The sequence below is a fragment of the Agelaius phoeniceus genome, chromosome 1 (assembly GCF_051311805.1).
Source record: "Agelaius phoeniceus isolate bAgePho1 chromosome 1, bAgePho1.hap1, whole genome shotgun sequence".
Lineage (NCBI taxonomy): Eukaryota > Metazoa > Chordata > Aves > Passeriformes > Icteridae > Agelaius > Agelaius phoeniceus.
Window position 1 is genome coordinate 79,977,743 of NC_135265.1, and position 25,383 is coordinate 80,003,125.

Here is a 25,383-nt window from a genome sequence, read left to right on the forward strand (position 1 = left end):
TTCCGGATTCTTGGGACAACATTAATCTCACCTAACTTCAAATATCTAGAGCAGAGAGATTGATGCTGATCACTGCCAGCTCCCACTACAGTCAGTGAAGAGAACCAGTCCCTTCTAGAGACCCACCCCTCTGGCTGTCCATGTGCCCCTAACTTCCACTGACAAGGCAGAGAGCCCCGGCTCAGGTGACCTGGTTCAGATGCAAACATCCAAACTGGAGAGGTAAATTCCACTGTCTGTTTTAGATTTTTATTAATTCCCTGCTATTAATATGCTCAAGATCACAAAAATGTACATTTTCACAAGTTAGCACTTTCAGCTGGAACACTTTTGTACTCCTAAACACAAATAATATGCAAATCATTAAAAAGCCCACTACAAAAATACATACTTATTTATGGTATGTCTGTTTGTTCCAAAACAAGAATAAAATATAGACAAGTTTATTGATAACTGTCAATGTTACTGTTGATGCAAAATAGATAATAATACTCTACACTTAAGTATTATAACTTTTCCCCATGCAGAGCAGAACCAAATCTAAAATAAGAAAATTATTTCATTCAGTGAGAAAACTTTCTTTTAATAAATAAAAGTACTTGCTATGCAGGTTTTGATGAGATGAAGTTATTACAGCTATAAAGCCTTCTTAATTAAAATCTACAAATCATTTAACAAAACTGAACTCAAACTTTCAGAAAACAAAACAGCTACAATAGAGAACTCAGGTGTTTGTATTTATAAATATAAATATATACACATACACACAAATAAAAGGAGCATAAGGGATAAAATAGCTTTTCTTTATACAAAGGAACTGAGCACACTCCACTGACTCCAAGCCTTACCATGAAGATACTTCATGCAGCTGCTTTGCCTCCTGCAGGCCCTTTTCCCATTTCTGCTATGGGCTTGCATTTTATCCTGCAGGTTTAATAAAACAAATCTTCCTGTCCCTCTATATCTCTAGGATAAGGAAAGGAGAGGCTTTGTTTCTTAATAAATCCCACCCTCTTCAATATAACCATTAGCCTGTGGCATTGTAAGCTTTTCACAAATATTTTGTGAGATCTAATACTTCTTCAAGTTAAAGACCCTTATTTTGAAATAATCAAAACACATTGATTCTTTTAGAAAACAGAACGGAGCAAAATGTTCCATGTAGGAGGGTAAATCTCATTTACTCATCCTGGACAGACTTCTTCAAACACAGAGGTCTAAATTAAATATATCAATCTTAGGCAAGGAGATTAATACATAATCAGAGGATAAAACATATATGCAACACTGCTGAATTCATATAATGCATTAAAAAAATAATATTTTCTGAAAACGCAGTGTTTTGACTTGTATTCCATGCACAGCTTTCTCAGATGAATTGCAAAGGAAATCGTGGCAGGTAATGTTGAAATCAGCCCCTAAAGGATTTACAAGTTGACCAAAGCCATACACAGCCACTGGCTGTGGCTCTGTAGGGTGTTACCTATTAACGCTGCCCTTTTTACCTTGGAGAAAGCAATGTACTTTCCTCACTTACACAGAACATCTTCCATTCATCTGGCACAGTATTCCTAGGTGCTGATTCTTCCCCCTTCAGGGAGCGCCACTGGGTAACAGTTCTTCCCCTTCAGGGAGCGCCACTGGGTGCAGACAGCTCCGTTTCCCATGTCTGAACTTAAGAGCAACCTGCTGCTGCTTGCTGTGCCCATCCCTGGAGAGAGGTGCTCCAGCAACAAGGGAAGCCAAGTGGATTTCAAGCAGCCATGCAGAGACCCCAGTTTATCTCCTCCCATCCAATGCAAGTTAAATAGCATGGAATATAAACTGTGGGATTTCCCTCCTCTGTGAGTCATCCTACCCAGCTAGAGACAGTCAGGAGTAGGGAAAGGCAGTCATTGCTTTAGGCACTTGAGTTTAACCCATCCATGGATGTCAGAGTAAACCCTTAGGCCAGCATAACCTTTGCCTTTGTTGTCAGGCAGTCCAATTTTTTTTGTCTGACAGCCCTCAAACATCACATTTTTTTGCCCCAGACAATATAGCAATATTTTTTACGGTTCTTATGGCTGACTGATGGTGAACTGAGCTGCAATGGGAAAGCAAAATGTTTACACAATAAACCCATAAACCATTTTGTAATCATTAATGAGCATTCTTAAGATTTTACTGCTGCTGATTAGAAACCTAATTCACTGGAACTGGTCATTCACTATACTATACAAAGAAAAAAAACAACTTCACTGGTCCTTCACGTTCGGAAAAGGGGGATGTGATAGTAGTGGTCATCCTCAGTCAGAAGAGAAATCTCATTCCATTCCCTTCGGTATTCATCTGGATACTTTACTTGAAATTCCTCTGTATTAAACCTATGCAGTCTGTAAACTCGTATCTTTACTTCAAGTAAGTATCCAAGAAGAAACAGGTCAACCTAAAAATGAAAGAAATCTGTAAGACATTTATTTCTAGGCTTCAAAAACTAAGCTGAAGATAATGCAAGTTAAGGCAAGATATTTAGCTTCAAAACAGTAGACAAGGAATAAAAAGGGCCCTTTTCCTAGTGGAGTCAAAACATTAAAAGCTTGAGGGCATTCCCAACAGCCCTTCCACTTCTCTTTTGCATGTAGAAACATTCGTCCTCTGCCTGACACCATATAAAACCTGTTCCCAAGCCAGCTCACACAGCTGACTGGAGAGCAAGAAGGGAATAGCTGTTATCAACACTGATACACCCTGAAAAAATGGGAAGCCTGCCACCTTGTGATCACTTGCTACATATGGAAAACATTACAGTGAAAGCAAAAAGTTTCTTGGTACTTCACATATCTGAAACTGGAGAACTGGCATCTTCATTGATACTTCTTGCAATGGATTGCCTAATCAGGGAAAAAAAAAGGTTTGGGAAAAGTTCATATCCTTGGGCATAGCCAGAAAGAGCAGAACTTTGTCCAGTTATAATCAAACTGCTCCTAAATCTGACTGCATCACATAACAATTGACTTGATAACTGAAACTGATTGTAAAAAATAATTTCAGCCATCGGAAAGTGAAACCATTTGCAGAGTGGCAGTGCGGAGTTTATATGTCAGCACTGAACTTCTCATTAATTATAAAACAGGAAACAAAAACATTAACATATAGAGGTGATTAGTAGAGGTCTTATTACCTACTCTCAATAGACATTAGATCTCATGAGAACCAAAGGGTGGGAAGAAAAGAGTGATGCTACAGGATTTGGCATAGTGGAACAGATAGGAAAAGCAAAACAACTGGTCAAAACAGCATCATCTAAAACTATTTTACATATCAAAGTTATTATTGTTCTAAACTATGTCCTATTGATAACCAGTAGCATTTATTTTTGGTGCACTCTTACTGCAGGTTTGTTTTTTTTTTCCTGGAAGATAAATGGTTATCCTCAGTCCACTTCCCCACATATCAAAGAAAAAAAATGGGCCAGCTATCAGGGATGATGTAGAATATAATCACCTAATCACTACAAAGATGGAGTAAGTTTTGTGATTTTTCATCTATATCCTCACCTGGTCTAAGCAAATAGAGTCACCTATGGAGTTCAGATGATTCATCATGAAACTCAGAGGGTCAGACGAAGAGTCACGAGCAAAGAGAAGGCTAAAAAGGTTGTGCACGGGTTTGTCCCTGCTCTTTATCTGCTCATAGGCTTCGACAACTTCATAGAGCATGATGAATTTTATGGCCTCATAAAGTTTGTATTCCTTGCTTTCATCAGAAAATAGTGTATTACACATGCTTCCTCTTTCTTCATGATCTCTTGTAGCACTTATTTCAGCCCACTGGAAAGCACACAGAAGAAGAATATTAGCAAAATTATTAGGAATTCTATTTAACACAAAAGATTGCAAAACAGGAACAAAAGCTGGTCTAAGTAAAGCAGCTATTAATTGACAGAGCCCAGGCACAACAGCATTTGCAGGCAGCAGCCCCCAGTCTGATCAAGGCCAATGGTTTGAGGTACAACAAGGCCAAGTGCTGGGCCCTGCCTGGGTGACAACAACCCCAGGCTGTGCTACAGGCTGGGGGCAGAGTGGCTGGAAAGTGGCTCAGAGGAAAAGAGTGGTAAAGTGGGGGTGCCAGGTGCCCAAGAAGGCCAAGGGCATCCTTGTCTGTACCAGCAATCGTGTGGCCAGCAGGAGCAGGGCAGTGATTGTCCCCCCACACTCAGGGGAGGGGGGTGAGGGCACACCTCAAATCCTGTGCTCACTTTTTGTCCCTCTCTATGAGAAGGACATTGAGGTGCTGGAGTATGTCCAGAGAAGGGCAGTGGAGCTGGTGAAGGGTCTGGAGCACAAGTCTGATGAGGAGCAGCTGAGGGAGCTGGGGGTGTTTAGCCTGGAGAAAACAAGGCTGAAGGGGAAATCTTATCACACTCTACAACTACCTAAAAGGAAGGTGTAGCCAGGTGAGGGGTTGGTCTTTTCTCCCAGCTAACATGTAATAGAACAAGAGGAAAAGGCCTGAAGTTTTGCCAGGGGAGATTTTGATTGGACATTAGGAGAAAATTCTTCATCAAAAGTGTTGTCAAGCATTGGAACAGGCAGTCCATGGAAGTGGTTGAGTCACTGTCCCTGGAGATATTCAAAAGTACAAATGTAGCACTTGTAGACACGGTTCAGTGCTGGGTTAATGGTTGGACTTAATGATCTTAAAGGTCTTTTCCAAACTAAATGATTCTATGATGATGGAGGTGGGAAAGGCAGCAAAGAACCACGTTAACCATGTTAGTAAAAATAGGCAAAAATCCATCTCACTGGCCAAACACCATCTTTACTAAAAAAAAAAAAAAAAACGAAGCTGGGAGCTATACCTCATGGCCAGTAATAGCATAAGTCATCACAGAGTTGCTTTGAAACAATTTGTTAATTGTAAGGGATTTATTCATTCTTTTAACTTGAAACTTTTTTCTTAAAAATGCAGATTAAATGCTTCATGCACTAACATCAGCTAAAAGAACTATAACAAGCTAAAAATGAAAGCCAAATAACCCAACACTGGGAAATGCAAAGAGCAACCAGAACAAAATGGTAACTGCACATAACAACTACCAGGCCCATCTCAAGAAGATGCAGCTGTCACTTGGCACAGCAAGGGTGCAGGCAAGGGACCAAATCATCTATCTTAATCCCCTCTTTTTCTTTCTCATGCTTTGTTTCTAGAGCTTAAATTAGTCTGTTTGGGGTTTTGTTTTGTTTTTTTTTTTTCTTTAAATTAACAACTACTATCACTGCAGATGCTCAGAAAACCCAGAGGAACTCAAGAAATGTGCAAGGTCTTGACAGGCCAACCCTATCTCTCTTTCAGAAGGCTTTGGGGCTACTAAATCTCCCCACATTTTAAATATTAATTATATTAAATAAGAACACTATATTATAATTCTTACATTAAATAAAAATTATAGTCCTGGGTTGGGGATGATGGCAATCTGGCAATGCTAAGCAGAGGGGGCAGTGAGGCTGACAGGTCTTTGCAATCAAGTGCAAGCTTACAGAGAGAAATTATAGTGAAAATGGATAATTAAAACATTTAATGGGGATAGAAGCAAAGAGAATACAATCGTTTTAGGAGAAAATGCACTGTTTGTTTGCTCCTTTCCAGCTGGAGAGGGAATCTAGAAGCATCTCATACACCATGTTTACTTTTAATCAAAATGATGAGATACTTCAGGACCACTTGATGGCAAAAAACGAAGCTGGGATGGTGGCCTCCCTAACTTGCAGGGAACTCCTGAATACCTGGCCTAGTGAATCACCAAAACCTGGATTCCCCTGCAGGAGAGGTGATGGCCTTCCCAGCAACTCAGCAGTGTGAACCTGGGAGGGAGGCTGGCTACTCCACAAATATGTAACCAGGAGAAGTTCCTTAATTCTGTCTGGACCCATTTCTCAAGGCTTTTATCCCTCCCAACCATTTCCTAGATACTCACGTTTGTCTTTAAGGCCTCCATACATTTGCGCAGCTTCCCAAAGGCATTGGGACCTGTGTATCTTTCTGGCCCAAAACTGTACTGCTGAATCCAGTTACAACCTTGAGAATACAAAAGCTTTTCAGGGAGCTGGGAAAAAAACAAAAGGCAAGCTACTCATAACCATAACAAGAAGCAGAGTATAAGGTTATATAAACTTGTCTACATACAATTTACGATGTGGTTCTATCAGCTGTTTGTTCAATTCAAACAACAAAATAAATGGACTTTACAATTCAAATGCTACAAAGGAAGATCCACTTAACTGCCAAGTCCTTAAGAAACTTTTAAAACAGGGCCAGCCAAAAAAAAAAAAAAGATAGAAATATGCTTTGAGCAAAATATATAACCCACACTCTGGAAAAGCTGGATACCTCCAAATTCAGTGAGGTATTTAGGAATACAGACATCTTCCAATCTGCACACACATCTCTACAGGCAAAAGCTATAGATCCCACCTCCCTGTTACTATCTCCTGATAAAGCTCCTGGAGCTCAGGGCAGGATACCTACCTGCTACTCCAGCAACACAGCAGCTCCCAAGTGAGCCACTGAACTTTGCATGGATGTGGATGGGGAGGATGCAAATAACTTGTGTTAAGGGAGTGACATGTAGCAGGGTAGCAGTAACATTCATCCATCCACTTTTACTTTTTTTTTTTTAACATCATTTAGACTCATGTTCACATTGGTATATTTAGATCAGGGAGATTTTGCAATTAAATGTAGTTCAATGGGTTTGAAAAACTTCTGTTTGAATTCTGATAATGATTCTCCACTTTGACAGCCAGCATACCACTTTTCACATTGAACACAGCTTCCTTCTGCTGTGCATGGATAGCTAAAATGTGTAATTAAGGAAATGAATTTTACCTTCAATATATCTCTTTCCTTCATCCACGAAGGAAAAGGAATGCCTTGGCTGAATATCTGAAAAAGCACCGCTCTTATTACACTGTAGTTGTCCCTCCTGACTTGTCTCAGGTATTTGATATGACAGCTCCTAAACAATTCTTCATATGCCTAGAAACAGACCAAGAAAAATTAGCAATAAAAAATATTAAACCTTGGAAAAAAACCCATGTTATTTGAAGTCCAATTCCAAACCACTCATAAGAGGGAGCTAGGGGAACAAGAGAGTATATTTTTAAGATTTATATACGCAGAAATGTTAAACACCATGTTTTTGTAAACACCTTAGAATGGCGCTGCCCATTAGGAGCGATTCTGCATTCCTTCCAAACACAGCAACTCGTTCAAATCTCTGCGCTGTTGCTACTGTAAACACTCACACAGTCAACCAAATTAGAGCAGATCAGCACAGATTTAACCTCAACCACTTTAACAATTTGCACTGACATGTGAGATGTAGCAGCAACAGGACAGGAACGAGTATATGGAGAAAACTCCTTTTGGCAAAAACCATCTCCTTACATTGACCTGAATCAATTGTGCAACACTGACCTGAGGCAGATCTGGCAGCTCTGTGCTGAAGTGGACGGCCCTTGGTCCAGCTACACACTCTGCATTACCACTGGCTGCCATCTGAGCCCTTGCTGAGACAATTCTGAGCAATAGACTTGCAGAGAATTGGAGGGAGAGGACTGTACAAGTCCCACAGGCTGCTCCATCACTTCCAGTTTGCCTCCTGAAGGGGGCAGCAGGACGGTCTCAATTCCTCATCCTTGGTTTATCTTGGTTACTCCCTCACTCCATCCCACCACCACTTCTCAGCTGCACTCTGTCCCCTTACCCTTACTGAGATAGTAAGCCTATTAAACTCTTTCTGCTGAGGGAGTTTCCAGCTGCTTCAGCAAGCTTGAGGGCCTCAGAGAAGCCTCTTTCTAGATGACCTCCCTTATCAGCTCACCATCTAGGTGTACCACATCCAAAAGAGGACAGGAGCCAGCTCAAAAGAGGGAGAAGAACTGCTTAGCTAGGACAAGGAGAGAAAGAGGGAGAGACAAGACAAACATGGGATTGTTCCTTTTGGGAACAAGCAAGCATGATATGCTGGATCTCACAAGACCTCATCCTAAAATGTGCTCCTTACCATGGCAACTTCTATATGATGCAACCACTGACTGCTCCATACACAGGAGTCTCCTTTTCAGGTCTGGTCATCCAGAAGGCTGATAGATTTTCGAAAAGGCCTTTTGCCCAGTATGGGCTTGCAAATTTATTAGAAGTTTTGCTATCTTTTGTTACTTTCTCCTCCAAATAGATTTGCCCTTGTGTGTTGTTCTGTGAACTCCTGGCACTGCTGTGTTCCTGCATTTACTGTGGCAAAACTGTATCTTTTCTCTGTTCATCACTTGAATGCAATTCCAGCTTTTTGAAAACTGCCTTTTTTTTTCTACAATGCCTTTATGCTACTGTTTATCCTTACCAGTTTCTTTTCACCCTTTGAGTCCTTCTTGGTATGCATTTGCTCTGAGATTCCGATACCATGACCAAAAGCCAATACATGACTATTATTGGTAAATACACCAGTGCAGTTGAACTGCCTGTCTTGCCAGCAGCGCCCTGAGCAGGGGAAGAGAAGACACTGGCACAGAAGCACCTGGGCTGGAGTGCAGAGCTGGAGCAGAGGGACTGTACCCAAAGGCATGGGATAGCCACCATCCAGCACCCCAGCCCCCTGCCTGCTGGGCAGCACCCAAGCTGGCACAGGTTAGATGCCAGCTCCTGCCCTGCCTGCCACCAGCTGCAGCTGATGATGATGCTGGAGAGGGGAAGGCTGCCAAGCATGGACCATCAGAGCTTGGAAGAGAAATGGATGTGGTGCTTCCTTCCTCCCTGGAGTAAGAGTTTTTACCTTAAATCAAAGGCTGGCCAAGTAACAGCGCCTAAGATCACATTATTTGGGCTTTAGCACTGGGGATGATTTTTCCTGTTAAGGTTGCTGGTGCTAGAAGAGGGAATTTAGAATAAATACAAGACTAAAACCTGATCTATATTTTGACCTGCACTGCTGCATTCCTTATTTAGACCTATGTTTGTGCTGTCCCTTTTGCTTTTCATTTGACTAGCCAGTGCAGCAGGCATTCATGGCTGCTGCAGCTGTTTGTGCTGAGAGTGCTACTCCTCTCCCAGGTGCTGGCTCTCCGCTGTCCTCATGCAGAGATTAAAATTTAACTCTTACCTCCCTCATCTGTTTGGCCTGCTTTGTTTCTCCTTTCCATTCTCTTGCACTATAACCAAGTAGATCAACTTCTGGCAGCACACTGAGATTCCCTAAATTGAGATTGATTCACAGATTAGTTATGTTCTGCTGTTCTGCATCTAAAGGGAAGTTGTGAGGGTCATTAATGAATGTGGAGTGACAACAAAAAGCTTACTTATGAGTTGCCTCTGAAGGTAGTTGCTCCACCTGAAACACAAATGATGGAACAGGCGTCAACGAGGAGGTGTTGAAGGTCAGTATTTACTGAAATAAGCAACAGTGTGGAAGATTAAAGTCTGCATAATAAAAACCTACCGTTTCAGCAGCTGTGCTAAAAAGCTGTAGAGCCTTCTACAATACCAAAAAAGAGCAGTGAGGAAGGACATGCTTAACATTAGCTGCACTTTCACTTTTTGCCACATGAGACACAGGGATTCCTTGCTGGCTGTTTTCCAGGACCACACCTCATGCCTTCCTAAAATAGGGATGAAAAGAGAGAGGGAAAAATCACTATTTTGAAGTACTTGTTTCTGTTTGTTTTCTTGCAAAAAGAAAGATCATCCAAACATGACATCACTTCAAATGAAACACAAAACATGACATGCAAAAGATTTATATATTTTACTTAATACTTAAGTTTTTCAAGTTTCTAAGGGCTTGGGGGCACATAGTTCACATTTCCACAGTATCCTGCACACAGTGAAGGCTACATATATAGTTACAATGGAATCACAGGAAGACTGGTATCAAACACACTACTCAATAACAAAAAAACCCCAAAACTGTTTTGTTTTTTTTAATTCAGGATGTGCTGATCTAGAGACCTGTACTGTCATTATTTTGTCTCTCAGTCTTGGCTTTAAATACATGACTTTAAAGGTTTGTAGGACTTACTTGTAGTCAACAAATGGGCCATATAAGGCAATATTAGCTGACTAAGCATCATATGACTGCTTGGGGAATTAAAGGAATGTTCCTGCCTCAATTTGGGTAAGTTTAAAGTCAATTTAAAACTCCAGAGAAAGATCCTCCCCAGGGATTTGGTAGAAAGCTCAGGAGATCATCACAGAGAGGCTTCATGCTTACTTCACAGACATAAACAAGGACAAGATTCTGTTGCTCCCCTGGCATTACAGACAAGGTTAGGGAAGGTTATGGTTGTCTACTGTTGATAAGAAGACCTACAAGTGAAAGAGGGCCTGGAGACCAAACAGTTGACAACGGCAGCAGCTGCTCCCTAAGTAAGAAATTTGTCCCCTGGAAGAAATTTGAATATAGGAAATTCCCAGAGCTCATGATGAACAGCTGCTCTGTTATTAACTTATTTATTGATTTAGTACAAAACCTTAAAAGAATTCCACTTTTTATAGAGGCATCCACAGAGAAGGCTGAAAAGATCCTTCTCCAGGGAGTCTACAGAGGGGATTACTCATTCCACATAGTTTTATGTCAGCTGAACTTCTGCCCCTCCTGGCTTTAACAGGAAATTTAAGATGGGCTTAAGTTTTCCAAGTAAATTAAGCCCATGCACTGTGGACAACAATCCAGTCAAAGAGTTACGTATCAATTCTAACCTTAGCAACAAGATAAACAGTGATGCACTCATTTTTACAAGCACTGTTGCATATATACACAGAGCAGCGCTGATACTTGGCCTTTCCCAATATTCTGTTGTTTGAAGAAGTTTTATTACAAGATTTTGTATGCCAGTCATCTGGTGGTGAGACACAGACGTTGTCTCTCACCTGTGAACTAAAGGCAGGTTAAGAGCTGTAAATGAAAAGGTGTCCATAAATTTTAAGTAATCAGAGGTGGGGTTGGGGTGCTAGTTCTGAAGCTCCAGAAAACCCCAGTTTATTACTGATGCCAAGTAACAGACAACAAAACATCACCTGTAAGGTTTGGAAATGGAAAACTTCATAGAAAAACCAGACACACCCACTTACAGCTCACACGCACATATAAACACACTCCCACTTCCTCCTGAGGGACACTGGTAGGCACATTCTCAATAAGCACACAAACTTCTACCTAGAGAAATGACAATCCCAGCAGAATCAAGCAACTGCAATTTTTTCTCTCTCCTCTTTTAAGATAAAGGCATCAGCATTGGAAAAAAAACTCAGTGGACTTTGAATAACTGAATCTTCTGCCCACTAGAATGGAACTTGATGGCTCACAGTTGTTCAGCCCATGGATCAGTATCAGCCCAGGGTATTCTGGATTTACACTGTTGTATGCAAACCAATGATGATTGAAATTAACACCAGTTTAAATATACAGTATCAAAGGAAAGTTGAAGCAGACTTTAATTCCATTACGTAAAAGGACTGTACGGTCCACTCCCACATTTGATTTTGAACAAACTGGCTCTATAAAAAAATCAAGAGCTGTTCCATCTGTTAAAATTACATACTTTGCATTATGGAGAACAAAGAAATACATGTGAATGCAAAATTTCTTCCCTTATCCCTTTTAACAGGCAGAAAGATGACAGCTCCACATCAGTTTTTAAACTGAATCAAGCAATCTTTTGAAAAAGTTTTTGATGGTAATAATCCTGAAAAAACCTCAGGCTACTGGAGTTCAGCAATCTCTCTTTCAATGCCTATGGAGCAACTGATCTTCAAGGAGTGCTGGGAAGCACAGGGTTACTGGTTTCCATCAGAAACACAAATCAGTGTCAGAGAACACGAGATAACCAAATAACGCTTGCCCGTTTTTATTCAACATGGGTATTTCCCTAGAAGAAAGCCTAATGGACAATGGAAAAACCTGCAAACAAGTGATTTTGAGTATTTTTGCTACACTTGTATTGCAGCATACCTTGGACTTCATGAACTTTCCCTCCTGTCATGGGAAAGCTGCTGTTTAAACAGCACTCTGTGATTTAGTTAATACTTTCAGTGCTTATGTCACACTTAGAAATTAATTACATTTTTTATTCAAGCAAATGACATTTAGAAGTAGCAGTTGGATCACAAAGTGCTGTGGGTAAAAATACATCATAAGCATAAATTAAAGAAGGCAGCAGCTTAAAATAGATCTTGCCACCCCCCTCCCTGCACCTTTCAGAAGTCTTCAGAAACCAACGAGCAATTAAATTAATAACACATTAGTGGGGGGAGTAAAATAAACCCACAGATTTTTAAATGAAATCCATTCCCTGGGATATGGGAACAATTCATCCTGCTCCTCAGGAGGCAGTGACAGGAGCAGTTGGTGCTGTGACCAGCTGCTGGGCTTCCATCTTCTTGAAGACTGACTGCGAGTGTCAGCATGACAGGGAGGCCTGACTCTTCTGCCATGCAGAAATTTGGAAGAACAGAGGCTGAAGAGTGCTGGAGTTGATCAGGAGCTGATAGCAGTGTTTATCTTACAGAGCAAGTAGTTCACCATGTTTTCTTTTCATGCCACATCAGCTTCCTGCTAGTGCCAAGCCTTAAGTTTTTACCCCCTGCAAAGTCAGCAGTAGAGACATGCAGAAGGAAAAAAACAACAAAAAAGGCCAAAGAAAAAAAGATAAGTAAGAAGCATCTGTTTCATTCTCAAGAAACTCAGGAAGAATCTCTATAGTTGTGACTCACTCACAACTCCTTTGGAGGTGGCCTCCTTAATTATGCATAATTGATGAAATGCAAAATGTCAGAGATCAGCTTGGGAACTAGCAGGCAGCACTGTATGCATTACTGAATATCCCAGCATGGCTGACGGTGCAATTGCCCTTTACTGTTTTTCTCCATACCATTAACAAGGCCATCAAAAAGATGGCAGAGCATCTTCCCAAATTAAAACCTGACAGAATGATTTCTTTTTGGTACTGAAAGCAGGACATAGCACTTGTCACCATGAAGTGGCCAGGTTTCATACTCCCATCACACAAAATTATGTTCCCAGTTCCCAAAAAGCAGGTATACCCTCATTCAAAGAGGGAGGCAGAATGTGGGATGCCTCTGTGCCAGCCCTTCTGCTGCCCCACCTGAGCCACTCCTTCTCCCTCCTCTGTTGGGTGCAGAGCTAGGAAGGGAGACCCTCAACTGAGACATGTAAGGCTTGGCAGGGAGGCCCAAGTCTGCCTGTGTTCAAGGTGTGCATGCAGTTCTCTCACGTTGCTGCACATTGCTGATTTTCAGATTTTACACCATCAGCACCAAAGTATGTTACAGAAAAGGCTAAGTCCCTCTTTTAAGGGAAAACAAAGAAACTTACCCTCATAGAGCAGGCTCAAGCATGAGACACATGTGTACATAGACCTCAACTGAATGAACCAAGAGGGAGACACAGAAAAGTTATTAATTATACAAATTCAAAACCTACAAAAGATTACATCACATTAGAGTTTAGAAGAGAGAAATATGCCTTTTTAAGTGGTGCCAAGGGATTACAAATTCTTTGATTTCCCAGTTTATTATCAGCACCACACAAAAAAAAAAAAATACTGAAAACAGATCAAACATACCAAGATATGTGAGAAGCACTGCTTAATTCAGTAACTATTCCATTACAAACCCCTTCCTTTATAGAATAAAGCAACGTCATCTTGTTAAGCAACATTCACGTGCTCTAACAAACATGAAAGATGAGGATCTCTCCTTGATATAATAAGGAAAAGAAAATAATTTACAGACAAAGATTGTAATCGTCAATGACTTATCACAAGTTCAACCATGTCTGCTGATCAGATACCTTCTAATCAAAAAAACCAAAAAACTAATGAGAATGCCAGCCCCAAACCACAAGTAGAATCACACAATTATCTAGAAAAGAGAATAGTTTTGGTAACACTGAGGCCCATCAGTTGCAAGAAAGGTTTTATTTACACAAATCTTCTGCATAGGGCTTTCCCAAGAGCCCTCTTAGCTCCCTCAGTCTTTTTTTTTTTTTTCAGAAAAATATAGAGAATATAGAGCTGGCAGCCTTCTTCAGACTCCCTGATCATCAACAGGAACTGCTGGTGTTAATGTATCTATCCAGTTGCGACACAACTTATTGCTACTGTGCAGCAACAGCCATAATGTGTTCTTACCTACTGGGTGATCACCTAAAATATACCCAACTAGAATTACAAAACCAATTTCAGCTATATAATCAAGATATTAATGCATGCCTTAGCCTGCACATACCATTTTCTCTCTACAAATGCCTATGAGAACAAAAGGAAAGTTCAGTTCTTCATTTCCTGTACAATTCAGCTTCCTTTTTAAGGCACAGGGTGCTTCATCCAAGATGAATAATGCTTAGCCCCACTTCCATTTAAGTAAGAAAAAGCATGACAGAAGCCTTCTGAGAATTTGCAGTCCAGAATACTGGATGAGAAACACATGAAAAGCATTTCATGCCATTAAAAAAACATGTATCTCTCTAAAACTCTTATTCCTATTTAAAAAAAATTAAAAAAAAAAAACTCCTTTTAAAGAAGGAGCCTATGAAATATCTGCTGGTTTTTTCTTAATGTGGGAAAAAATCTGTTCCCATTCAGAATTGCTATTTAATGCCTGTACACTTCAAACAGAACTTACGTAAATGCACTAAATCTATTATTTGAAAGAAGCCCACTCTAAGAATTCCTATTCTGCCTGCTGCAGAGTTGCATGTTGAGTCACCCCTAATGCCACTCATGGTTGTTTCACAATTCTCAAAATACTTTTCTTTTCTTTTTTTTTTTTTTTTTTTTTTGCCATGCTGAATCCAAACTATAAAGGAAATAGAATGAAGGAATATCAGAATAAAGGAAATACTTTCCTCCTGAGCATCCTAAGTATAAATACATATTTTTTTAATGTTGATATGCCTAGAAAACTGAAACCTTGTTAGGGGGAAAAAAGAAGTCTTTCTTATCAATAACAGTCATTTTTCTCCTCCTGATTTTTAAATCTTGTTTGCTAGACAGCACAAGACTTGCACCAACCACCCCACCCTCCAAGGATGCACAATCCTTAGGTGGCTGGGGATACCACAGCCAGCATTCCTCCTGGTCTCTCCAGGCAGAGGTCCAGTGGCAGCTGCCCCACTCCTGGGGTTTTCCAGTGCAGGAAGTGCCCCTGGCTCTGCCTGGATGCTTTGTAAGCACACAACGCAGGGCAGTCCAAGGAATTTTAATTTATCTGTTGATAAAAAGTTATCCCAGCTGATATCCAGGAAAACAGCAGGATCAAGTAACCCATGACAAACAAAAAAATCAACTCTTCTGAGCTTGTTTACTGTCCAAGGAGAAAGCCAGCCCCATCTCACCAAACTACATCCATGTTGCTCAGCATTCCCATCTCTGTACTGGGTCTGACTGCTGCACCCACACAGATTTTGTGTCTGTCTTCAGAGCATGGCCCTCTCCTGAGTGTACCCAATTCTGCGTGCAGACGGTGCAGAGCTGTGCGTTTTTCACGTGGATTAGTAATTACATATAATTTATGATTAATAATCACAAATTATTCCTATCTCCTGGTGCACCAGATCACAAAGCCTGCGCTTCCTCAGCAGGTATGTGCAGAGGTTATTCCAGCAGTGTTTTACTTGTGTCTTCCCTCTTTTCAAGATCAATTAGAAGCACAAAGCAAGGCCAAAGAAAGCAAAATATCAAAGCCATCACTCTGAATGCAAATGGCAGAAATTGGTCTTGCATCTCTTCCCCTCTGCCTCTCAGTATCCAGTCTGACAAAAGCCAAAACTTCAGCTTTATTCTGCAGAGCTCATGGTACTTGTATGGAAGTAGCTGGAGTGTTTAAAGCCTGCTCTCTCTTCATCATCTCAAGAGGCACTGCCAAACTGGCGTATTTTAATTAGCTGAGCACACAGGAGTTCTCTGCCTTTTTGGGAGAGTGCATTACCAGGCACTTCTGGCCCAAAATATTACACAAAAAAAAGCATACTGAAAGGTAAAATTGACTGCATCAAGATAGTCACTGAAATTTAAGTTATTGCTCAGTGTAATACCAAAGTCATAGCTAACAGAAACGTTTCATAAAAATGTGATGCAAGAACTCAGAATATTCTGTGCAAGAGCTTTCTACTTGTAAAAGCACATTATTATTAGTATTATCATGCATAATGATATCACTGTCATTACTGTCACTGCTAATGCACAGTTGGTATTTTTACAGACATTTGGATGCAAGAGAACTTTCAAGTGAAGCACGCAGACACCAGTCACAGGGATCAATAGACCACAGCTCCCTGACACCTCTGCACTTGCTCAAACTGCCTAAAAGCCAGACAGTTACGTGGCAAGGACTAAATAAAATACTAATCATGCACTCCTGTAAAATACAGTTAAGTGTGACCTTGGATATTGAGCTCTTTTTGAGGGGCTGGCCCTTGGCAGAGGCATGACTTACTTTCACTTGTAAAGTAAGAAAATGAAATACAGGGTCCTGGATAGTTTCTGTCATGGAGCCCACCAGTATAATTTTTAAAGTTCTTCATTTATATGAAAACCTCTATTTTTAAGGCCTTGGCCTCTGGCAAGAAGGTCACAGCTGAAATTCATGTGCAGGAAATGACCCAAAATGAAACCTCAATTGAAGGACAATAAACATATCTCCAAGCTGCTCACAGACAAGCCCCTGGTGTGGTGCTGTGCTCAAACCAAAACTGGGAAAAGCAGGTAGGGCTTCTCTTTTGTCGTACAGATAGACCTGAAACAAGTATTTAGGTTTGCAAAAGACTGATTTTGCACAAACTTGGCAATTAAAACCTTGCTGACCATTCAAGGGAGGTGATTCTGTCCTCTACTGTGTTGAGACCACACCTGGAGTACTGCATCCAGCTCTGGGACCCCTGGAATTGGAAGGATGTGAACCTAATGGTGCGAGGTCCATGGAGGAGGCTGTGAAGATGATCAGGGGGGTGAAGCACCTCTCTTATGAGAACAGACTAAAAGAGCTGAGGTTGTTCAGCCTGGAAGGCTCCTAGAAGACCTTATAGCACCTTCCAGTACGTAAAGAGACCTACAGGAAAGATGGAGATGGACTTTTTACAAAGCAGTTTAGTAACACAGCAAGGGGCAACGGCTTTAGATTGAAAGAGGGTGTGCTTAGCTTAGATATTAGGTAGATTCTTCACTCTGAGGCTGGTGAGGCACTGGGACAGGCTGCCCAAAGAAGCTGTGGATGTCCCACACCTTAAAGCGTTTAAGGCCAGGTTGGATGGAGTTCTGAGCAACCTGGTCTAGTGAAAGGTGTCCCTGTGCATGGCAGGGGGATGGAACCAGATGGACTGCAAGGTCCATTCCAGCCCAAACCATTCTGTGGTCTCCTGGTGGCATCTGACCTTCAGGCAGTGCCAAGCACCTTGCCTTGATGCTGCTTTGCTGCACAGATACAAGGGCAGACTTGATGATGCTCAAAGCCTCAGGGACACCACATCGTATCAAGGCACTAGTTTGATGCTAAGGTGCACATTTCTCACAGTCATAGCATCACTTACCCAATGTGACTACCCTGGAAACATGAATGCTGAACACTTCAAATATGAGGAAAACCTCAGCAACGTATTATGTATGGACAAGGCACCTGAGATGGGGTCCTGCTGAAGAAGAACTAGCAAAAGGATCAGAGCATATACAGCCACATCTTGCCACACCTTAAACCCTCCACCATCACAGAAGAGGGCTCAAGTAAGACATCACATGTCTACTGCTCAGCCTACAGCATTCTCCTCAGAAAAATGTCTGTTGAAAGATAAGTGTGGGCAGTACAAGCTGCCTTGCTTGACACATCCCTCTGCACAGGTACATAGTGACATCTGTCCTCACTGGTGACACGGGGACTGGAGCCAGAGACACACACTTCCTCTCTCTGTCAGGAGCTTCCAGCATGTCCCCATAGGCTACAGAGAAATCCCAAGCACTCAGATCTGGAAGATGCCAAAAATGCATAGTGTGCAGAGCAGTGAAAAAACAGGAAGAAGGTACAAGCACAGCGTAAGGCTGAAAAGAAAGCAAAAGATGCTGACTTCAAAATTTCTCAGAAAATTAATGAAGAAAGCTGTAGAAGTTTTGAAGTATTTTACAATGTTTGCCTTCACTGGAGCCCTCTCAAGAAGTGGACAGTAGTCCCCTTATTCCCTTTATGTCCTCATTTATGCTGGGACACAACTCTTATGGTTTTTTTGTTATGCTTTTATATTATCAAGCAACAGATAGTCCAATCATGAGTCACATTGTTCATGGGGAAAAAATCAAACTTTTCATCAAACCAAATTTTGTAATATACAAACCAAACTCTAACACCTCAGAATTGGTACAAGATTCCTAGCAACAAACACCCCTCTTAAAACTGCCAGTGACTGCTTTTACATTGCTGTGGCTGAAGAAGTGGAACTCCTGTTTTCTATCATGAAACTCTGACCTTTCCACTAACAAGTAGCAGTTTCTCTGTCTTTCTGAAAGGTACAGCATTGTTGTCTGATCCAGAGCACTGCAACCATGCACTGAGGAACTGGCATCTGCTATGCTGGGAATGCCAGCAGTGGAGCACATGGGCAGAGTTCCCTTTTGCTGCTACACGTTGGCACCAGGCCAGCTGCATCAGCCCGGGAGTGAGGAAAGGATGCCCCGTGCTCACCGGGCCTCCCCAAATTCCATCAAAGCAGAAAACAGATCCTGAAGTGACTCAGGGCCAGATGTCAGACAGCAACTCAGATTAGTGTTTCACTTTAAGAGTACTACAACTCTTTTAGAAGTCATATTCTAATGGCACTTGATGGCAGTCTGACTTAGGCAGCCCAAAGGTAATTTAAAAAAATAATTTCACAGCCTAAAACAAGAGGAGATTAAGAAGTTCCTTAAGGTAAACCTTATGCCATTCTAATCACACCCAAATTTAGTTATGCAAGTGTAATGAAAGCAGTGTAATTATATTACCTTATGACTCCTGAGCACTGGTTATTCCCTGTGTTTTTAAAGCAAGTAAATTATAACCATAATCATCTCTCCTAGGACAGTCTGGCACCGTGGCTCCCACAGTTCAGCTGTGTGGGGTCAGGAGGTTCAGCAGAAGTATTTCTGCAATCTCAAACTCATTTGCCTTAGTAGTCATGCAAGATCAAACATTTTCATACATTAAGCTGAAGAAAAACTGCATACATTTCTGGAAAACCCTTTCATGTTTGTTGTCTGATCCTTGGTAGATAAGATGTGAAGATTCAACTGGAAACTGTATCTGAGAAACAGGTGGACAGAAAGTCTTGATGCTGAATGGGAAATGAATACCACCTAGGCAGGTGGTGGTGTTTTTTTCACTTTAACACATTCCAAACAGTTAAAGTCAAAAAACTCTTATATCCAGAAATGGCAAAAAATTTCAGAACTACAAATTGTTTTTTAAACTCCCAAATGCAGATACTTATCCATAAAAGCACTTAGATTTAGTGCTGACAAGCATTTTCATGCTGTTTCTCCCCTCCAAAATCAATTCTAACACCCTTCACCTGGTAGTGTTTTATAGAGATAGGAAAATGGCATCTTTTCTTCCTATCACCAGGAGACCCCCCCTCAGTTTCTAATCAAATTATCTGTCCACTAGCAAAGAAATGAAATTCTTAAAGAAGCACGCTTCAGTGACTACAAAAGCTTTCTTAGCCTTTCATTACTTCCTGTTTCACATATTTTGCCTCTTTGTTTCACCACTTGCTGAAACTGGAGCGAGCCAGAGGACGGAAGTGGGAATAACGGTACTTGCACGAATTAGCAATGGAGCAGGTAGCACCGCGCTAGCTTCAACTCACCCACTAAATACCACGGAAATCTAGCTCTTTCTCCACTGCAAAAATGAAAGTATGAGCTGCATGCAATTTGTACAGCTCCTCCAAAGAGAAAACAAGCTGGTTTAGTAAGAAAGGCAGTGCAAAATGAGAACGGGATGAGTAACCATCAAAGCAGAAACGTACCACAGAATGTACAGCAGAAAAGCAAGTTGGTAGGGCATAGTATCCTCAGTCTGAACAACCACTTCTCAGTGACATAAGAGATCACAGGATCATTTAGGTTGAAAAAAATTTTTAAAAATCAAGTCTAATTGTTAATCCCGCACTACCAAGCCCACCACTAACCATGTCCCCAAGTGCCACATCCACATGTCTAATAAATATCTCCAGGGACGGTGACTCAACCACTTCCCTGGGCAGCCTATTCTCATGCCTGAACGCCATTTCAGCAAAGAAATTTCCCTGATATCTAATCTAAATCTCTCCTGGTATGACTTGTTACTTGAGAGAATAGACTGACCCCTAACCTGGCTACAACCTCCTTTAGGTAGTTGTAGAGAGCAAACATGTCAACCCTGACCCTTCTTTTCTCCAGGCTCAAGTTCCCCCTGCTGCTCCCCATGGGACTTGTGCTGCAGACCCTTCACAACCACAGCTGCCCTTCCTTCTCTGGACATGCTCCAGCCCTTCAGTGTCTTTACTGTGGAGAAGGACACAGAACTGGATTTGAGGTGTGCCCTCAGCAGTGCTGAGCACAGTTGAACAATCACTGCCCTGCTCCTGCTGGCCGCACTGTTGCTGATACAGACCGGGATGCCCTTGGCTTTCTTGGCCACCTGGGCACACCTGGATCATGTTCAGGATTCCTGACACCGAGAACCACCTGCAGCCGACCCCGTCCTGGGTCCTCCTGAATCACACACACCTGCATTTATGAACCCCTTTTTCCTAGACCTTCACCTTTCTGACGGGAATACAAACCAGTCTGCAACACGTAGATTCACACTGCACATAGTAAGGAAAAGAAAAAAACAAACAAACAAAAAATTTACCGCCCCCGAAGCAAAGACCCAAAGCCCGGCCGAACGCCCGAGCTGAAATCGGCTCACGCTGCTGTTTTACAACCCCGATCCCCACGCATGCCGGCGCTAATTCCGCCCTCAGGACACAGCAGTTCCCAGGGCAGCTCAGCCCCGTGGCGCTGCCGGCATTTCCCCTCACGCCCCCAGCCCCCGGCCCCACACGGGCGGGGGCACAGCCGGGCGGTCCTGCCGGGATGGTCCTAGGAGCAGCTTTCCGGCTACCGCCACTCCTAGAAAACGGCCCCCAAAGAGTCAAGTGGAAAATAAAGCGGGGGAAGAAATAAAGGAACGGCAAATAAAGCCAAACTCTCGCCGCGACGCCGGGGGCCCTCCGAGCCCGCCCACAGCCCGCCGCGCCTCACCCGCTCGGCCGCTCTCGTCCTGCCTCCCCGGGATCCCAGCCGGCTACAAAGACAGCGCCGGCACCTCCCGTCTTCCCGGGATCCCAGCCGGCAACAAAGGCAGCGCCGGCACCGCCCGGGGCGGGGATCCCGCGGGGACGCCCCGCTCCCGATCCCACCCGGCCGTGCCCGGGAGCCGGGAAGGAGGGATAACCCCTGTCACCGTCTCTCGGCCCGCCTCCCAGCGGAGTTCTCCATTTCCACAGCAACTCTTGCCGCTCCTCCGGCAGTGAGATACAGTTTGTGCTCGGGTGTCACACCATGCTCTTTTACATTTTGTAGCAGCATGGGATCATGCCATGGTTTGGCCTGGAAGGGGCCCTAAAGATCATCTAGTTCCAACCCTCTGCCATGGGCAGGGACGATTCCCACTAGACCCGGTTGCTGAAAGCCCCATCCAGCCTGGCACTGAACTCTTCCAGGGATGGGGTTGCCTGAAACAGTGCTAGGGATTCCAGCTCCCTGAATGGAGACCAACACCATCATCATCTGTTTGAAATATAGCCATTAAATATAACCACAACTTAATAACTTTGAAATTATTGGTTGTTTTTTGGTTTTTCCCTGCCATTAAATGTTGATTTCCTCACCAACTCACTCTTTAACAAGACAGTGTGCATTCATCCAAAAAGAAATTCCCCTTTGCCAAGCACCTTCCCTTATAATAGACTTTTATGTGTCATTTCTCACAGAGGTATGTGGAGAATTTGCATAGACTGGTATACTTTCTTTTCTGGTTACACATTAAAGAATAGTATTCTTCCATCTCGTTAAGGACTTTGCAGGATAAACAGAAAGGAATTGTGATGGTCCTAACAAAGACTTAAATCTTTTACAGAGTTACAGTTTGCTCCCCTACAGAGCCACGACAAACTTACACAGTCTTCTGTTATTGGATTTTGTTTGGTTTTGTTTGGTTTTTTCCCCCTAAAATACCACAAGATATGGTTGAAGATCAAGACTTTTCATGAAAGACTGAAGAGATTTATATTGCCTGGCATGTATATCAGATTGTTTCTCTCTCCATCTCAGTTAATCTGGGCAAGGAACAAAATAGGCAAAACCTGCTAAATATTGGTGTGCCAAGCATTCACTTAGTTGCACTTGCAGAATGTCATAGCCACATTTATCCAAGTAAAAGAAAAACTAGGCTTAAAACCCAGCTAAAAATAGCAAAAGTAAACAGTTGACTTAAGAGGCCTAAAGCTGTCTGTTGTGTAAGTAGCACTGTGCTGCTCCATCAAAAAATCCATTTGAAAAAAATTTCCTAAGTTCCACCTCTGTGCCTCTCCACAGTACCAGTTACCTGGTGCTTTCTGTCTGTACCTGCAGATTGTGTTTAGTGTAGCTGTGTCTCAGGAGCTGCAGCTGAGAGACATGCTGCCAGGGTACAGCTCACATGGCATCCACCTGCAAAGGCTTGAAGGTGGCTGGAATGTATTTGTTTTATTTCCACATCTTGTCTGCAGTTACTGCATCCTTCAGCTTCCCTTTCCACCTCTTTTCTTGCTTGGCCAGGCCAGTGTTGGTGGCAGAAGATGGTTTAGCATTGCAGCTAAATTCAGGTTTGCATCTTTCTACCTTCTCTTAACCTGTGTTAAGATCTTAGGATTTAATTGGCGATTTATCTGTGCAGGCAGGCTTGAAAGTGAATGTTTATCTGGCTGCTGACTCATCAGAGGAGATGAAATGTATGGTACAATGTCTACAGATCAAGCCCTGTATCAGTGAGTCCTTCCCACTTCACAGCTCTCTGCTCTCTCCTCCATGCATTTGCAGTCTGGAGCATGGCCTTGGGCCTCTATGCATGGGAGTAAGCCCTGGGACAATCAATCAATCAATCAATCAATCAGTCAGTCAGTCAGTCAATCAGAGATCACTTACCTGAAACCTCTTGAGAGACTTTTTTAAACTAACACTCTCCATAGTGCCTTTTCTTTCTCCTTAAGCTCTTTCTGGACCTCTTCCCTGAGTCAAGAAGACGTTTCTAGGATCTTTGCAGGCTTTGGCAGGAAAATGTTGTCTCTCCTCCTTATGAGTGAGATGGGACAGCTTTTACCTGCCTCCCTCCTTGGTGTTGGATACATACACCACTGTAAGACTGAGCCAGGTAACACACAACCCTCCTGCACTGTTGGGCTGGTCTGTGTGCACTGTTCCTGTTAGATTAATGTGGGTTAGGATAATCCTGGAGAGGACAAGCAAGATCCAGATCTGAGCTGGGATCAACAGCAGAAATGGAAATAGCAGCTAACTGGAAGGCAGTTTCTTTCACAGACTCTGCAGAATTGGAAACATGCTGCTACAAAGGTTCAGGAAGCTTCAGAAAATGTCAACTTCTCTAAAATATTTCAGAGAATCATAGAATGTTTAGGGCTGGAAGGGGCCTTGAAAAATCATCTAGTCCCACTCCCCCTGCCAGGGATGGGGCATCCACAGCCTTCCTCGGCAACCTGTTCCAGCATCTCACCACCCTCACATTAAAGAATTTTTTCCTAATGTCTAACCTAAATTTCCCTGCTTTCAGTTTGAACCCATTACTCCTTGTCCTATCACTGTAGCTCCTGACATAGAGTCCCTCTCCAGCTTCCCTGCAAGCTCCCTTCAGACACAGGGAGGTTGCTAAGAGGTCTGCACACAGTCTCCTCCAGGCTGAACACCCCAACTTTCTCAGTCTGTCTTCCTGGAGGTGCTCCAGTGCTCATATCAACTTCAAGGTCCTTCTCTGGACCTGCTTGCACAGAACAATGTAGGGAGACAGAGAAGGCCTTACACAGCCCATGCATTCAGTAGGTTTCAGCAGAAATAATGCATTCTCTGCTTTGCCTCTGAGTAGGCAGCAGCTCTGCAGGGACAAGGGGACAGTTCCCGGGAGCTCAGACTGGAGGCAGCCTAAACTGGATTATCTTCCTCCAGACTTCCTGGTCATGGCATTTTGCATATGCTTCTGATACTCAAACAGGGCTATGTGCTGATGGAAAAGTTGTACTGCTTAGGGATATTTATGGCATTTTCTTCCTTTAGGAGAGTATTATGAACTTTCCCACAATATGAACTTCCAGGTTCTTCTGCAGGTCATGGCATTTCCAAGCTGCAGCCTCATGGCATTTCCAACCTCCCTCTGCGTGTACCCATGTGAGAAGTGCACAGCAATTACTGCAAAAGCTTATACTGAAAGCCATTGCTAAGCAAGTGTGAAGACATTTTGACTGGGTCTGTTTAAACCCACAAATCAGTAGCCAAAGCAACTGCTGTGCTCATCTGCAGGTGAGCAGCACCTTTTTTAATCATGGCACAAAAAAATGTAAGCAATTCCAAACAAGTGCTGAGACAAAGGCAACAGCATCCAACCCAGTAAAAGTAGGAAGCTGAGGTGCAGAACTGGTGACAGCTTCCTCCTTTGGTTTTTCAAGCCCTTTTTTAACAGTCAAGAACCATTTCCTTGTTTATCATAACTTATTACTACTATCAAGGTCAGGTAGTCCGACACATAGGTAAAAGTAGTACCCATGCAGCTGCAATCAGCAACACAGGATTTTCTCTAGCTGATCACCAGTTTGTTGACATGCCAAAATTTATAGCACAGCAGAATGAACTTACCAACTCTTCTCTCTGAGCTAATTCTGCTTCGGTTTTTGTGTTCAGTGAAGTGGTTTCTGTTCTTGCTAGCCCGTCTGTCATGTTGCCTCTGCATCTCCTCTCCAGAGTATCACCCCCGGTTGGATTTCTCTCCCTTGGTTGCTTTTTTCTGGGGTTAGAAAAGGAGTCTCTACAGACTCAGCTTGTCTTCACAGACCAACAAGCTGTGAAAGGATCTGGCTTCCTGTTTCATTTCCGTTAAAGTCTTCAGAGTCACACAGGCTGTCTATGCTTCTCCATATCCAAGCCACAAGAAAAAATTGAGCATAACTCAGCTATTTATAAAGGTCACATTGCTATCTCCCCCTGCATCTCCCAAGCTGTTGGAGAGATGGAGATTGCAGGGTGCTTTTCAGACTGTGGTGTAGCACCCATACATGGCACTATCTCGGTGGTA

At 42.6% G+C, this 25,383-nt stretch overlaps 1 protein-coding gene across 6 annotated transcripts; it reads right to left on the reverse strand.

The window, feature by feature from the left end:
* Positions 1-227: 227 nt before the first annotated feature.
* OTULINL (OTU deubiquitinase with linear linkage specificity like) lies at positions 228-25,093 on the reverse strand. Of its 6 annotated transcripts, XM_077182100.1 has the most exons (10): positions 21,309-21,511; positions 13,373-13,421; positions 11,195-11,393; positions 9,479-9,638; positions 9,339-9,370; positions 9,143-9,234; positions 6,871-7,020; positions 5,960-6,088; positions 3,540-3,812; positions 228-2,428 (listed from the first exon to the last, which is right to left on the reverse strand). In XM_077182100.1, exons 4-10 carry the CDS (start codon positions 9,583-9,585, stop codon positions 2,249-2,251), a joined length of 963 nt encoding a protein of 320 aa, XP_077038215.1. In that variant the 5' UTR covers positions 9,586-9,638; positions 11,195-11,393; positions 13,373-13,421; positions 21,309-21,511; the 3' UTR covers positions 228-2,248. The 6 variants fall into 6 exon arrangements, with proteins under 6 accessions (XP_077038215.1, XP_054498911.2, XP_077038209.1 ...); XM_054642936.2 differs by lacking the exons at positions 11,195-11,393; positions 21,309-21,511 and adding an exon at positions 24,948-25,071; XM_077182094.1 differs by lacking the exon at positions 11,195-11,393 and having other exon boundaries at positions 21,309-21,512.
* Between the last annotated feature and the right edge of the window lie 290 nt (positions 25,094-25,383).